The sequence below is a fragment of the Scatophagus argus genome, chromosome 8, assembly GCF_020382885.2.
Source record: "Scatophagus argus isolate fScaArg1 chromosome 8, fScaArg1.pri, whole genome shotgun sequence".
NCBI lineage: Eukaryota > Metazoa > Chordata > Actinopteri > Scatophagidae > Scatophagus > Scatophagus argus.
The window spans coordinates 2,530,259-2,546,773 of NC_058500.1; the positions used below are offsets into that span (position 1 = coordinate 2,530,259).

The 16,515-nt window shown below is 43.2% G+C and overlaps 1 protein-coding gene and 1 non-coding gene across 2 annotated transcripts in view; one reads left to right on the forward strand and one right to left on the reverse strand.

The window, feature by feature from the left end:
* Positions 1-14,178, forward strand: part of oprl1 (opiate receptor-like 1) — a 64,941-nt gene extending 50,763 nt beyond the window's left edge. Inside the window, exon 6 of the mRNA XM_046397168.1 lies at positions 12,335-14,178. Coding sequence (XP_046253124.1) covers positions 12,335-12,882 — 548 coding nt within the window. The 3' untranslated portion in view covers positions 12,883-14,178. The remainder of the gene's footprint in view (positions 1-12,334) is intronic.
* Positions 3,200-3,281, reverse strand: trnas-aga. The gene has a single exon. It is a non-coding gene; the product is annotated as a tRNA-Ser (tRNA).
* Positions 14,179-16,515: the final 2,337 nt, after the last annotated feature.

The window sequence follows — 16,515 nt, forward strand, 5'->3', positions numbered from 1 at the left end:
CGGGGTTCACCCTGGACTGGTCGCCAGTCAATCGCAGGGCCAACACACAAAGACAGACAACCACACACTCTCACACTCACACCTAGGGGGCAATGTAGAGCAGCCAATTAACCTAATGTGCATGTTTTTGGTATTGTGGGAGGAAGTCGAAGAACCCGGAGAAAACCCACGCAGGCACAGGGAGAACATGCAAACTCCAGGGCCCAGACTGGGATTCGAACCTGAACCTCTTGCTATGAGCATAGACAGTGCACAGTGGTGCAGTGGTTAAGGAAAGGAAAGGAAAGGAAAGGAAAGGAAAGGAAAGGAAAGGAAAGGAAAGGAAAGTGACATATCTTGTCATTGGAGGGAACTCACTCCAACGAAATTTGTTCTCTGCATTTAACCCACCCAAGTGACGTGCGCACACACACACACAGCAAACCCGGGGCAGTGGGCAACCGCGTGCAGCGCCCGGGGAGCAGTGGGGGTTAGGTACCTTGCTCAAGGGTACCTCAGCCATGGACACCGGTACGGGGAATCGAACCAGCGATCCACCGGTTACGGGTCCGACACCCTAACCCAGGGCTCTTCAAATGGCGGCCCCCGGGCCGGATGCGGCCCGCGAGATGCCCCGCAGTGGCCCTCGAAGTGTAATTTATTACATGAGCAAATCCGGCAGATACGTCTGTAAACAGTCAGCGGGGAAAGTGATAACGAGCGGATAGATTTTTTTCTGTGTTGTACCTACATTTGCCTATAGGTGGCGCCTTTAAATTATGTTCTGTGGATGTTAGGTGTGTACCTTGGTTCGTGCACATCATAACGTTACTGACGTTCGCCAAATCCAGGTTGTTCTAAAACACTGCCGCCTCTTTGGTGCATGAAATGCGAAAATATTCCCCACAAAGAAATGGCACAAAGACACAACTGTGCACCATAAATGTTATCTGTCAACTCATCCATTTTTTCTTTTTGCACAATATAGCCTACTTGCCACTCCAAATGATAGGCCTATTTATCTCATGGACAGTGGAGTCCGTTTAAAAATTTAACCATGGTGGCCAGTAGGCCTACATTACAATTAAATATCTACTCGTAGTCCTAACGTTACCTGTTTTGGTCGGAAATATATTTTGACGGACCGCTCAAACTTGTCACTTTGACACTTTCTAGGCCAGCAACAAGACAAAATGTCTCTATCTACCTTAAAAAAAAGGAAAGTTGACTCAGAGAATAGGCAGTTCAACAAAGAATGGACAGAGAAATATGCGTTTATTGAGGTCAATGTGAAACCTGTGTGCCTAATCTGCAACGAGTGCCTCGCCGTGTCAAAAGAGTTTAATTTGAGAAGGCATTTTAAGACAAAGCATGCTAACTTTGACACTACTTTCCCACCGGGCTCCGTTGCCCGGAGGCAGAGGATATTGGGGCTTACATCTGGTTATGAGCAAAGACGTCGCATACTGTTTCGGGCCTGGACGGATCAAGAGAGGACAACGGCAGCATCTTTGCGAGTGGCATGGATATTGGGCAAAAAGAAAAGGCCGTTTACAGACTCTGAGACAGTCAAGGAGTGTATGCTGGCATCCATTGAGGAGATTGTAGCAGATGAGAAAACCAGAAAAAGCATAGTCGAATTGATCAAGCAAATTCCATTATCTGACACTACAAATATGAGGCGAGTCGAGTGCCTTGCATCGGACGTTTTCGAGACGCTTTTGGACAAACTGAGGAAGGCCGAGGTGATGTCTTTGGCTGTGGATGAGTCGACAGATAACAGCGATATTGCACAGTTGTGCCTCTATGTGCGATTTTTTGATGGTGAATGTTTTCGCGAGGATTTGCTTGGACTAATTCCCATGGAGGGGCACACTACTGGTGAAATTCTATTCACCAAAATTACTTCGTTCTTTGAGGAAAACAACCTGGATTTAGCGCACATCAATATGCTGGTGACAGACGGTGCCCCTTCCATGGCGGGCAGGGATCAGGGGCTCGCTGCGAGGATGGCTGCCGTGGCTCCTCAGTTGAGATCGCTACATTGCCTCATTCACCAAAGCCTCTTGTGTGCCAAGCTCAGTGGTGAGTTAAAACAGACCATGGACTCTGTCATGGCAATTATAAACTTTATCCGGTGCACCTCCAGTTTACAGCACCGCCTTTTCCGTAAGCTTTTGAAGGACACAGCTGCTGAATATAAAGATTTGCTCATTCACAATGACATTAGATGGCTTAGCAAAGGCAACGCATTGAAACGGTTTAGTGAACTAAGAGAGGAGATTGTGCAGTTTCTCAAGGCTTCGAAATTGAAAAAAGCTGGCAAGTTTCTGGCACTAATGGAAAATGATGAGTTTAATGCTACTGTTTGCTTTTTGAGTGACGTTTTCCATCATTTGAACCAACTCAACATGGAGTTGCAGGGCAGAGGTAAAACAGCCGCGGAACTTGTGGAGAAACTTCACGCTTTTCAAAGAAAGCTCTCACTGTTCTCTGCTGATCTTTGTTCTGGAAAGATGCTCCACTTCCCCACACTGAGGCAATCTGGCCTGCAAGTGGCTGAGCTGATGCCAAACTTTATTGACTCGTTGAAAAAAAACTTTGCCACCAGGTTTGGTAATTTCAGCATCTCCAGTGAAGTGATGAGATTTGTGAAGGACCCTTTCTGTGTTATGTTGAGACAGACTTTGAATGAGGGGTCTAGAACTCATTGAAGCAGGCAGTTTTTGAAAATTTCCCCATTTAGTTAGTCAGCCAAGACAAATTTCCACACTCAAGGGGGCTTGCACTTTTTCTTTTTGTTGGGTGTTGAGGCAATTTCTCAGTTATAGCCTATGAATGTAATTGTAATACTGTTCACCTAACCTGAGTGATGTAATTTGCAACATAGGCCTACACATGCACTTTGGTTTTATTTTTTGTTATTTCATGTCACTCAAATGAGTGCAATTTGATAGTGATAGTGATATTGCTGGTGTCTATTAATAAAGACAAATGTGAGAACAGCACTGTGAATTCATGGGGAAGTCTGTTTTATTTATTCGAAGGAAAAAGTTGTATTCAGTTACCAATTGTTGTGTTAATTACTTTATTTGTTACTACGGTTAGTCATATTCTCCGGCCCCTTGTTTTGCTTCAGTTTGATGAACTGGCCCCAGACCCAAATTAATTGAATAGCCCTGCCCTAACCGCTGATCCACGACTGCCCCAAAGATGATTCCGTTGTCGGCAGGATTCGAACCTGCGCGGGGAGACCCCAATGGATTTCTAGTCCATCGCCTTAACCACTCGGCCACGACAAATTAGCGACAGTGCTAACCACTGCACCACTGTGCCGCCCCTAACTTTAGCATAAATAAACATAATACAGCAGTGTGGTGGTGCAAGTTAATTCTGTAATTGAAAGAATGAATGACGCTAGTCAGCTGCCAGTGAAAATTCAATCTTCAAATGAGCTTAAAAAATGGCTCGGAAGAAGAAAGAGAAGTGACTCCTTTACCTCCGCTGCTGCAGCGCCATCCAGTAGTGTTACTGGAAATGCACTTTGCAGCTACGTATTTTTCATCTGTGTTCTGACGTGACTGCGAGCTGTGCAACAAATTGACATTCAGGGATAATAAAAGTTCAGCCGACTCCACTTCCATTCCTCTCCTCTCCTCCTTGTCCTCCTGTATCGTCTAAACAAAGCTTCATAACCTGACAGCTGCAGGGAAAGTCACGGCACGCCGCTCTCAGTAATTGGGGTCAAAAGAGTTGCCCAAGGACACGGAGGCAGGAAGGAGGCCATAATCAACAGCCGCCCTGTTGTCACTAATAGCCTCGCTGACTAATCCATCCACCAGACTTGTATGAAATGTGTCAAAGTGAGTTTCCTGGCTGCGTGTCTGCACTGCTGCAGAGATGTTTCCGAGTGCTGCAGCTTTCAGGCACACACAAGTTGCACTACATGAAGCTTCACTATGGTTTCTGCTCCGACACACACACACACACACACACACACACACACACACACACACTGGGCATCTCCATCTTTCTTTCTGTTGCTGTTGGGTGAACCTTGAACAGCATCCAGTATATAAGCGTACAAATAAATGTGGGGAGGACTGGCCGAGGACGCCGGGGCTGGTATGAGATTAGTAAGAGGAGGAGAGGAAATGAGCAGGGAGGGAAACAAGCAAACAGGGTCACTGTTGTTCACAAATGGGTCACAAATGTTTTACACATGTAAACACAATTATTTGTTTATGTAAAATCATGCATTATGATGGAATTTTTCTCCAATAATAATGAAGCAGAGTAACTTGATTACATGTCAAAGTTGACTGGCTTGTCGATTGTCTTTGCTGCTATTCCTACATCCACATAGCTGCAGTTTGTAAACTTGAATGAACGAGTAAAAGCAAATTGATGCTAATATAACGTCATTATAGTAACAATGCATAATTTATGTCATTGTGCCTCATCGCCTGTGATGATGTGCTTTATCTTTTAAGGGTTAGCTACTGTAAAAGCAGCCATACACACAGTATAATGAAGAGATGTGTCACGCATCATTTCTTTGGCTTGTGATGAACATAGTAAGTCAGAGGCTGGAATATGAGGAATATGTTTTCTTAGCGTTATGGTTTCAGACTCGTGCACACGTCAGCATCAGTACCAACATTTTTTCCTGCTGGACTGTGAGCTGTCGGGTGTGTGTGCAGAGTTCAGAAAGCCAAGGTCAGCCCTTCTCTGCCGTGCTGCGACAAATCACTTCTGTTTCGATATTTCACTCCTGTTTTATTTATTCCTCCAGCACAGTCTTGTCATGGCAACACTGCGTCCTCCCGTGAGGCCTGTCGCAGGTCACATGCTTGTTTAGTGTTTCAGTGTTTCAGCCTCAGAGCAAAGTTCATGCTGACTTATTCTCTTCTTTTATGTGCAAGAAAAACAAGCATTTTTATTATGTGAAAGTACATGAGAAGAATTTTCGGTGTGGGTTTGAATTTATGTTACAGCATCACAAAATGTAGACAAACCAAAGGGAAATAATACTTATGATGAAGCTCTTCTACTTTTGTTGTCTGTTATATCATATTTTCACTGACACTAAATGCCAAATACAATTATGTTTAAGGTTTCACATAAATATTCATCACCCATGGAATTAAAGTTCACGATTTCCTGTTACTTTTACACATGCCGCTAATGTTCATGTGTGTGGTTATTAAGGAGGCCTCCCAGCAGAATCTGCGTAGCTGCTAGAATTCTTTGAAAACTTGGAATGGAAGAGTCAAATCAAACCATTTGCTTTAAATGGTCATCATGCGTTTCTCCGAACCGAACCGACTGCACGGAGGCTAAGTGGCGTCTGAGGCAGTCGTTAGCAAAGCGCTAGAAATGTTATTAAAGAACTGACAGTGACGCTAGAATAAGAAGGAGTCAGGCAGAGCTGACAGATTCATTCTGCATCAACTCTGCGTCTTCTCGTGGATCTGATCCTCCGTTCTCCTCCGTTTATTCTGATCAGATTAATCGACTTTTAGTTCAGTGGTCAGATTATCTGCACAGTGATGCAAGGTTGAAGATAAATCGTCTAATTAAAAAGAAAAAAAACGTGATAAAGTGCGATGGAAGAAGAAACGTTCACGCAGATAAAACTTTTGTGACAACTGCTGTATTGCCTGAAGATACACGAACACACACAGTCACACAGACACACACACACACACACACACACATTGAGCATGCACATGTTTAGAGACTAAACATGTATGAAAGAAACCTGCACACGTGTGCCAGTTTGGGCAAACGCCTGAAGATCGAACTTAAACACAAGCAGGCAAGCGAGGATGAACGCAGCTCATCTATTGGGAGCTAAAGAAGCTAACGCGGCTGGAGGCCCCAGAGGCTTCAGGTGTGGTTAAGTTCGTGCATAAACAACTTTATTCACACTTAAAGTCCACTCAGTCTTTGCATTAGCAATTTTTTATCCCAAAGGACCTCCAAATAACATGTTGAGCACCACGACACACAAAGCGGGTCAAGATAAATCTGGTGAACATCGCATGCTCAGCCTCAGCCTCATCTTCTTTCCACTTTCACTCATTATTCTCTTTAACACAACAATTTTGATGGCCAAAAGTGACTGTGACCTCACAAAACGTGTTTCTAGCCATAAACCAAGAATCCATGCATTAATATGGCATAGATGTCTAACAGGTTAAAATGATGAGGTGAAGACATTTCAAAGGTCAAAGCTCAACGTCATTGAGACATCATGATGTTTCCTGTCCACTGATCAGCAGCAGAGCTCAGGAGCAGGAGGTCAGACTGTGGCCAGATTTCACAGGTGGTCACAAACTGACCTCAGGTGTCCACCTCGAACCTGTGCTGATTGTGCAGATCTTCTGTGCTGCCGGGTTGAACACGTGTGCGAAGCATCCATCTTTTAGAATCCGTAGCTTCTTTGCAGCAACGTCCACATTTGAAGCTTTGTGGTCCACCACAAGCTCGTTGCTTTGGATTGTCGCTGCACCACGTCTGTTCATGCATTATATGAGTGTGGACAGACGTGGACGGATACTGAAACCTGGCTGGTGTGTGGAGGCACACAACCACAACCGTTCAGCTTTTTTCTGGCGTACCTGAAAGTTAAAGTGTGGCGTTTACAGTGCGGTGAAGCACGGAAGCTTTTTAGAAGCTTTGCAAAGGCTTAAGTACAATAAGTGTCATTATCATTATGAGATATGGGTCCTCCTACTGTTCAGTGCAGCACTACAGTTGTGCTTTCACCTTTTACTTTAATGGATGATAACTTTTATCATTAACAAAACAAGATAAAGACTTGACAATTTGACTTTATATATGATTGCTTTAGCAGTAACCCCTGCAGTTAAAGATATCACTAACGCTGATGCGCTGTGGTGATGATAATCCCATGTCCTTACACTACAGTATTTTCATTTTTCATGTGGAAAGCTTGTTTCCTGGTGGAGACCTGAAGTATTTTATCCCTGAAATAATCGATAGATGGTGAAATATCAGAACAGGATGGTGGACTCGGCAGCTACCGAGGCCGCTGTTTAACTGAAGTAACAGACTTTCACGTGTTCAGGTTGGAGGGCAAAAGGATCCAATCACTGCAAGACCACAGCTTTTGTCCTCAGATAGAAAATGGAAGATGGAAGAGGGGGAGGGGGAGGGGGAGGAGAGGAGAGAAGAGAAGAGGTAGAAATGATGAACGAAACCATGAGAAAAGGTGAAAGGAAGAAGGGAACAAAGTGAAAAACACTGTTTTGCTCTGATTGAAAAAGAGAAGAGAAGAGAAGAGAAGAGAAGAGAAGAGAAGAGAAGAGAAGAGAAGAGAAGAGAAGAGAAGAGAAGAGGGGGAACAAATGACTGGACCAAAAGCTGATGAGCCAAGAAGCTTAAGCAGAATGAAGCAAAGGAGAAAATAATAGGTCTGTGCCCGACAGAGCAAAATCAAGAAACTGAAAAGAAATGGATGGAAATGGCGAACGCAGTGACAATAAGAGAATAATATAGAAGATGCAAGCTGGAGGAAAAGAAAAAATAAGGGACAGGCAAAATGCGACGGAGGGGAAAGAAGTGACAAATGAGAAGGAGGAAAGCAGCGGTGGAGAATCATCGACTGTGAAATGGAAACCAGGCTGGGACACCTGCATATATAAGAAAGAAGGAAAGAAAGAAAGAAAACATGGAAAAGTTAAGAGAAGAATCAAAACTGAAAGTGAGAAGAGACCAAAAAAAACCCACAGGATGGAAGGTGTTGTGTGATTCTCTTGAGACGGAGCAGAGTTACTGTTAGCCGTTAAAGTCATTACACATTTTATGTACAGTTTGTTCATTTAGATCAAAGAGTCCCGTGTTGTTCTCCTCATACTGTGACCTCTCAGTCCCTCCATAAAGTGTAGAAGTCCTTTAATGAAGTGGAAGGGTTTATTAGCGTTTATTAGCCTGTTGCTGGTCACCAGGAGCCTCAGAGATTTGGCCTTATATGAGACAGTATGAGACAAGCAACAAATAGCTACAAAATATTATCACAATTTATATTTTCCTGAACTTATTTGACATTAAGCCAGGAAATTACGAAGGTTTGTCTCAGTTAATTGCCAATACTGTTGGTTTAAAACACACGCCATCGCTGGTTTCTGTCGAAACACAGGAAACTAAAAGTCTCCCACTGACTTTTAAAAGGTGAAATATTTCGAAACAGCCATCGGGTGATTGCTGCTAACAGCTTACTCGTAATGGCAGCTTGACCTTTATGCAGGAGTGTCCAACACTGCAGAGAAGCTTTAATGGAGCAGCAATAAATTCAGTCTCTGAGGCGTCCACCTATCAGACATCGGCTCCCCAGAGAGATGAGAGTTGAGCTATTTGGTGTCCTTTATCAAAATCCACACACAAAATATTTCCATGAATGCATGCGTTTGTGTGTGCGTGTGTTTTTATGTGCTACTGTGTGTGCATTAATGCAGACAGTTTTCTAGACAATTGGATGTTGAATTATTTTATTTCCTGTGACAGGGATTGTGCGTAAAATTTACATGCAGTGTATGTTTATGGAGTGCATGAATAAACAAGTGGAAAAAGATTAAATTTAATTGTGAGAGCAGTTTGAATGGAGAGCAGGAGAGCAGTTTGAATGTTGATGATATGAATTATGTTAAAGTGAAATTGTTTGTGTAGGAACAAATTGAACTTACATGGCCTGCCCAGTACAGCCACACCAGCAGTACTTCTCCCACCAAACAGAAAAATACAACCGTACACCTTCTGAACGACTTGAGCCAGAAGACGTTGAAGTCTTCCTCGATGATTGGCAGGGCCGGATCAGGCAGCAGCCCAGCCCAGTCAGTCTGAGCAGAATGAAATGAAATTCCACACAACAAATGAAAGTGTCCACGTGACCTGCTGTAAGGTGGAGAGAGGCAGCCGGAAGCCGTTTCCTCGGGATGAAGACAGGTGAGAAGAGGTTAGAAATGAGAAAATCTACCAAAGAGGTGTGGACTCGTGTCACACTTTGATGACTTTAGGTTCAACTTCACCAGTGACTCATTTGAGCCTTTTGACTTGAAAACAACTGATAACAACTGACAACAACAAAATAGGCTCAGAGTTTCCGACGCATTTTTGTCTCAGTCATTTATCAACGCGTACGCGAAATCCGTACTCGAACGGCCACAAAGGTCATTCAAAATGGTGAAAAGTGCATTATGACTTGTTTGGGACTAGAAGACTTTAGGATTTTTGGGACTTGACGTAAGACTTGTTGATCTTTTCACTCAAAGCTGTCCTGTTTGGACTTGTGTGTAAAGGACCGAGACTTAACACTTGCAAAACAGTGACTTGGGAGGTCACATTTGTTGTTGTTGTTGTTTTCCTTTAGGTCTAAAACTTGTCCTCCATTTCCACATTCTCCTTCAGGGGACAGAAATGTTTATAAAACACATAAACTTCACCGCCCTATCAAGCAGGTTATTCCTATTCCTGTCCTTTCACACAGACTTTTACTGTGTTTTTGATCAATGGCTGCAGCGTGGCGGTAATGGAGCCCGGGCTACGGCTTCCATTTTTACTGAGGACGCCCACACACTGTAAATCAAGCGCAGTGCAGTGGCCCTGCGAGATGCACCAGATAAAAGCAGCCACCAAATGAAATAATAGATCAACAGTTCTTTCAGCAGTTCCTACTCCTATTAGTTCCGTCTGGCTTTATCTCGAGTGTGTGCGCAGTGTGTGTGTAAGTGTGCACGTGCAGGTGTGCCCTGCCTTACCTGCCTGCTGCCAGCAGGTTTGGTTCAAAACAAAAACACGCTTCTACAGTGAGAAAGCAGACAAAAACATTTCCAAAGTTTCAGTGTTCAGCAAAGTAAAAACCAAAACAAAACAGGAAACGGTAAGATTTTAAGTGGGAGTAAACCTTCACAAATTCATCATTTTCGTGCAGTCAGTAACTATTAAATGGAAGACAGAGAGCAAAGCCGTGCTACACTTTAAATACTTATTTAAATTTTGAGTCAGTCTGATTTCTTGGCCTGGCAAACATCTTCGGGAGTTTTGATTAAAACACAAAACTCACCTAATGGCAGAAATTCCAGAACCACATGACCTCTAAAATGTAATTAATTGTTGTTTTGGATCATTTTGATGTTTCTCTGAAAAACTGACTGTCAAAAAAACTAAGTCAGTCTATGCACGGGAGATTTTGCTTTCTTCCCATCTCTCTATGTGCTTGGTTTGCTGTCTTTTATTTCCCATCCCTGACTAAGCAATAAAGTCTTAAACTGCTGCTGAGGCAGTTCAATAAGTTATACTTCTCAAGTTCTGAATGTCAGCTTTTTCGAGGAAGTGCTAAAACAGCTGTGTTTAATTAGATTTTTTTACAGGTTTTGCAAAAACATACCACAGTATGATGCATAAAGTTTAATTAAAATGTAAAATGGTGTCAATGTTGCGCCATGATGAGAAAATGAAAATGAAACATTAGTGATGATGACTCCCCTACGTGTGTCAAAGCCATAAATTCACCAGATTTCACTGTATTGAAAATGGGAATTGAATTTCTGATTTGTTGTTGTTTATAGCCATGACTGTTAGTTGTTCGATCGGTCCATCACTTTGGTCCAAACTAGTCAGCTCCCTGCAAGTGTGCTAATACTTCAGTGAACTGATGTTTCCTGCAGTGCCAACAGCAGGTCAACGTTTTCTCTTTCTCAGTCAAATACACTATTTTGAGACAGTTGCAAAGCTGTCTTTGCAGCTGTGATTGTCATATCATTAGAGTCCCTGTTGAGGTAACGGTCACTTGTCGCAGAACTTTTGTCTACATAGTGTATCTCAACATCCACTGAACAGACTGGCGCAACATTCACTCCAAGCATCAGTTTTCCCACAGACTCACAGTGTTACTGGGTGGGTGAGTGTCAGGAGGAAGGGTTGGTAGAGCGAGTCGAGATTTTCCACGAGCTAATCGATCGCAGATGGCGTTGCTCTCTGGGACGGGCTGCCCGCTCAACTAAAGTGTGAAGGAAACTCATGATGTGTTTGTGAGAGTGAGAGAGAGGTCAGGGAGAGAGACACGGGGGTGCAAAGCTCCAAAAATAGAAAATGTAACTGTGGCAGGCAGGACTGATATTGCGGTGGGCCGTGACAGATCAGTGAATGTATGGGACACCCTGGATATTGGTAGTTCCATTAGAATGACACCATGAGGTTGACATTTGTGGCTTTTTAAAATGTCGTGTGTGGTTTGCCTAATCAAACCACGTTCGAGTGAGCACACATGCATGTTTAAGGTTCATCGTGTAACAGAAATTGTTTTCCTTTTTCTGGTTAGCTCATAAGATTTCCATCATGAGGTCAGTAAACACTGCAGCCTTTGGCTCTGCAGCAACTCTCCTCTTATTAGCTGGTGGAAAGGCTCGCTGTTTGTTTTTAGCAGTCGCTCACAGCTGCAGTTTTCTGTTTTCTCATCAATTTGTGATTCATCGCTTCCGGCGTGTGAAGAGGATTTTCCTCCAGTGTCCAAATCCACTGCCTGAGTTTCATGTGGGCAAACAAAGTGAATTTACTCAGTTTCATCGGAAAGAATGGGATGCTGTTTGTGATTTAGGCTGAAAATGCAGGTGTGTTTTTTGTGAAATGTATTCTTCATTTATCATCCTTTGCAACTGTTTATCCTCTTTGTATTTTAGTGTAACATCCTGTAGTCACATTTTAGTTTTTAATTGTGTAATTGTGTATTTCTCTTACCACCACCACCTTCTTCTAAAACTCTACAATCATTATTTATTCCTTTTTTTAATTTTGCCTGCCTCTTCTGATCTCTCTATAGCTCCAGACACATTTATCATCTTGTCTTCCTCCTGCTACCCTCTCCTCATCCTCCTTAAGCTACAAACAGTATGATGACAAACTGATTAAGCCAGTCTCGTTGTCTCATGAATGTAATTACGTGAATGTAATCACAGTGATAATGTCTTACAAGTACACGTAAATGCACAGCATATCTTACAAAGACAAAATACAGTATCATGTGACTTTTGGCACAGTGTTTGTGCTTTAATCTGTTTGAAAGTGAACATTCCCAATATGTGGTCAGTTCATCCACATAATTTATTTGGAAAGATGTGCTGTAGTCTGGGATGCATCTGGGTCCATCCTAACCAGCCACCCTACGCAGCAAAGTTGTTTTGGTCACCTGTATTTTATTTGGCCAGATTAGTCTTTATGCCACATCCTGTAAATACTCTGCCACTATACAAGGCTGTACCCTACTTGTTCATTGTGCTGTAATGCTTTTTTCTAACATTTTTTTTTATCTCTTCCTCTTCTCCAATGCCTCTAGGTGTTGAGTGCATTGTGGTTTTACCTGAACCCAGGAGTCACTGGGATCCTGTCTTCGGCACCTGTGTCTTCCTCTTCTCTTTCCTCATCCCTGTTGCTATCATCAGCATCTGCTACAGCTTGATGGTGAAGCGCCTGCGCAACGTTCGTATCCTCTCTGGCTCCAAGGAAAAGGACCGCAACCTGCGGCGCATCACCAGGATGGTCCTGGTGGTGGTGGCAGCATTTGTTGTCTGCTGGACCCCAATTCAGATCATGGTCCTGGCTCAGTCGCTGGGCTTCAACCTGAGCAGTTTGTTCACGTTGGTTCTGATGCACTTCTGCATTGCGCTGGGCTACGTCAACAGCAGCTTGAATCCTGTGCTCTACGCCTTCCTGGATGAGAACTTCAAGCGCTGCTTCCGCGAGTTCTGCAACCCATCTCCATTCCGCCTTGACACGCAGCAGTCCGGGAGGATGAGGAGCATTGCTAGGGAGGTGGCAGCGGCGTACAGCTGCAAGGCCGGAGATGGAGGGGGGCCCGGGGGAGGGACACCTAATCCAGCATGACTAGGCGTGGAGCTCCCCTTGGTGGGGGTAGACCCCCAACAGAGGCGAGAGACTCAGGGGACAGGGAACTCCAACACAGAACTGACTCAGATTACAGCTCTCTAGCGGCACGAGCCCCCCCGCCCCCCAACTAGAAGACTGGCCTGGGGTGGGGGGGAGGGAGATGATGAGGAGAATGGAGTCGAAAGGAAAAGAATTTAAGAATTAGCAGAGGGATGACACAGATAAAGGACTCATGGGTTGCTTACACAGGTGGAGGGGATAAGATGCACTGAAAGCTTTAATGGAAGTGGACATCTTCATAGAAGATGGTGGCCCATATGGGAGGTTGAACCACTGTGGATCCTGGATCTTGGAATGATTATGGCCCTGACCCCACTGAGGTAACAAAAATCAGATGTACTGATGTTGGGAAACCTCAGTCAGACTGGCAAAGGGATGCAACTATGCTGAGGTGGACATGAACACAAAACAGCTGACGGCATTATCTGATACTTATTGTAGCGCTTAAAACAACAGCCTTACCTACAGAAACTGGATCTGCCAACTGAAGCTGTTATGTAGTTGCTGCATCTCTATACAGATGCCCAACTCTGGTCTTGGGTGATGATTAGGCAGGGGTCGTGACTGGGAATTGGAGAGAGCATATAACCAACACAGGATTAATAGTGGGAGCCATAGATACTAAAATTTCTGAAAGCTACTTTGGTTATTGTAAAAATGATATATATATGTGGAATATCTGGCACTAAGGACCACAGACTGAAGACTTGCCAAGGAAGACAAAAGCTTTCTGGAAGTGTGACATGGAGAATGAACACTTTCACTACAGTTTATTATATCCTGATCAGCTGATGAACTTTTTCCCTCGAGGGGGAGGCGGTGGACAAAATTTTCTGTCTCCCACACTGATCTCAGTATGGAGTCTTATGTTGTGATGGTTTCTCTAAAAATGGATCTACATGGTGATAATATGCTGCTGAGCCCTTTTCAGGACTTAAATGGGCACACAGTGTAATGTGACATTTGATAATGTAGACAGGAAGTGAGGCGTAATGTAAACAGCAGTTGTCGTAAAGAAAAGAACAATGTGCAACAAGCTGCTTTTGAACAATGTTTCTTAAACTGTGTCCATGGACCCAGAATGGGTCACATGAATGTTATTTCTCATAGGAGCAACATTTTTCAATGTGTCCTGCAACAAAACAAGCCTGAGTAATCCTGTCCTAAAACACGTTTCTTAGAGTTTGTGTGGTTTTTGAAAACTTTATACGATCACCTGTTGGGTGTCGGAAACTTGGGGGTGGGTGGGATTGTATCTCGGAAGAGCAGCAAAAACTCAAGAATCAAGAAATCAAGAGAATCAGGAATTCCTTTTCCTCTTCTTGCTGTGTTTTAGGGCTCAAAATGAGTGACAGTGCATGGCTGTGGTAGGTCCACACATCAGCCTGTGTCCAAGGATAGATGTATCCATATCAAATTTGCAGCTCAGACTTGAAAAGGTTGCCGTAAATATTATCTTTTAACATGACCTGGAGAAAAATGGCGCATCCATTAAAGCCTGTTCAAGCATCTCTTTCACACACGTATTTAAACATATGATTCCTTACAAGACACCTCCTTAGAGGTCATGAATTTGTTTTCGTCAGTTGGAATAAAGATTGACTGAAGATCGAACATGAGAGCAGAGTCGCACAGTCTGCCTTGTCTGGTGCCAGCAGTTCATCAATTTCACTCAGTTTCATCTGATTTTGCGTCCTGGTTTTAGCTCTTACTGAATCCTAGTTTTGATTCTTTCCGTGTTGTTCAAGTATTAAGAGAAACTAAAATGTGTTGAATGAGCATCAAACATAAATATTCTAAAACATTCTTGTGCCTGCTGCAGAAAAATACCACCTTGTGTGCAATTAACAGTGGGGCTTTATGGCCATAAAGCCTGAACAAGGTGAGCTGCTAAAATAGAAAAGCTCTGACGCAATGTAATTATTCTCAGTTGTTCATCGGCTCCAGTTCCCTTGTTGCGCGGAACCTGCGGTCCATCTGTTAGTCACCGAAAGGGGATGCGTTTTGGTCATTTAGCGAAAGCAGATGGCATCCCTCCTCACCCCCACACAAAGCATCCACTGCCTGCAATCTTTCATTTTCACACAGCAGGGTAATTAGGCATCTTGGATAAAAGCAAAGCGAACATGACAGAGGCGATCTAATCACAGATGTTTTGAAGATGGCACATCTGGATGAGCTGTTTTTCCCAGGTCTGTAGCTGCTGTCAGGTTTGGGAATCAGTGGTGAAACTGATGGGGTTTGGGGTCTGTGTCGGGATTGGGGGTGTTTTTGGTGATATTTACTTCGGGCGGGATTGGGTAGGGGTGTTATCAGCGAGTCATTTCGGCTCCCGGCACCACAGTGGCAAAGCAGGAGGAAGGGGTCACAGTGCTCTGACCCCCCTCCAAGGGACAAAGGGGCTCTCTCTCTCTTCTTAGTGTCTTAAAGTGGAAATTAACCCTGAAACAGAAGCCACGTCACGTGTTCTCATTGGACAAGACACATCAGTTCAACTTTTGTTCATCTTCTGGGACACCAAATTGGAACAAGAAATTGCTCAAGTGCAATTTCAGAGAAATTTCTTTCTCTGAAATGCTCAAGTTTCGTGCAAAAGCACGAAACTTGAGCATTTTTATGCGGGTATTATTTATTTGCCCTTCACATAAATCTTAAATCTTAAAGTTTTGTTATCAGTTGTATTTGCAGTAGTGTTTAAATGGGCAATGTTGGGATGACCAAAGTTATAATGAAAGCATGAAATTAGGCCCAACAATATACAAATTATTTTCTAAAATCTGTTTCCACCTTTCTTCAAGCACTGCACAAAGACATTTTTACTTTAAAATACAAGTCCTATATGAGGTTGTGTTCACTGTAAGGAATTAAACAAAGTGACAATTTCATTTCATATTTTCAAAGTTACACACTTTGAACCTTCAGGTGTTCCCGCTGCTCTGATGGTTTTCAGCATTTGTCTGCAGTTGCAGTGAGGCAGTTAAACTGATGAGGTGTTAGGAGTTAGCTTGTGGATTCTGTTTGAGGGTTGGCGTCCCCTTTAATTTTATATTTGTGTTTCCTCGTAACATTTGGGTTGGTTTGGATTTGATTAAAATGTCTTTAAATGTTTTTTTAACTAATTTTTTGACTCATTCATTTTGAGTTTAAAGAAGCTGACGACATTTGTTGTCGTGAAGGCTTATGGTTTGCCATCAGCATGTACGTGTGTAGTTTTGCTGCATAGTAGCTGCAGCACATATAAATGTGTTCATTTTCTTTTTTTCCTCCATCTTTGGTTTGAGAGGAACAATTTTATGAACTTACATTGCCTTAAATATGAAGTCAAGTCTGTTACTGAAGCTCGCTCTCTGGCTGGATAAAATGTGTTCTAGTTTTACTGGTGCTTTGCTGTTAGTTTATACTATTCCAGATCTGTGTTCATAAAGCCTCAGAGGACAGGAGTCTTTAGCAAACCAGAATTTGTATTTCTTAAAACAGCCATCTTTAGCCTGAGAAATAAAGTTCGTTAGTATTCTCCAACAATCACATTCACTATTGGCCTACCTGATCATCGTACCAACAGGGACTTTA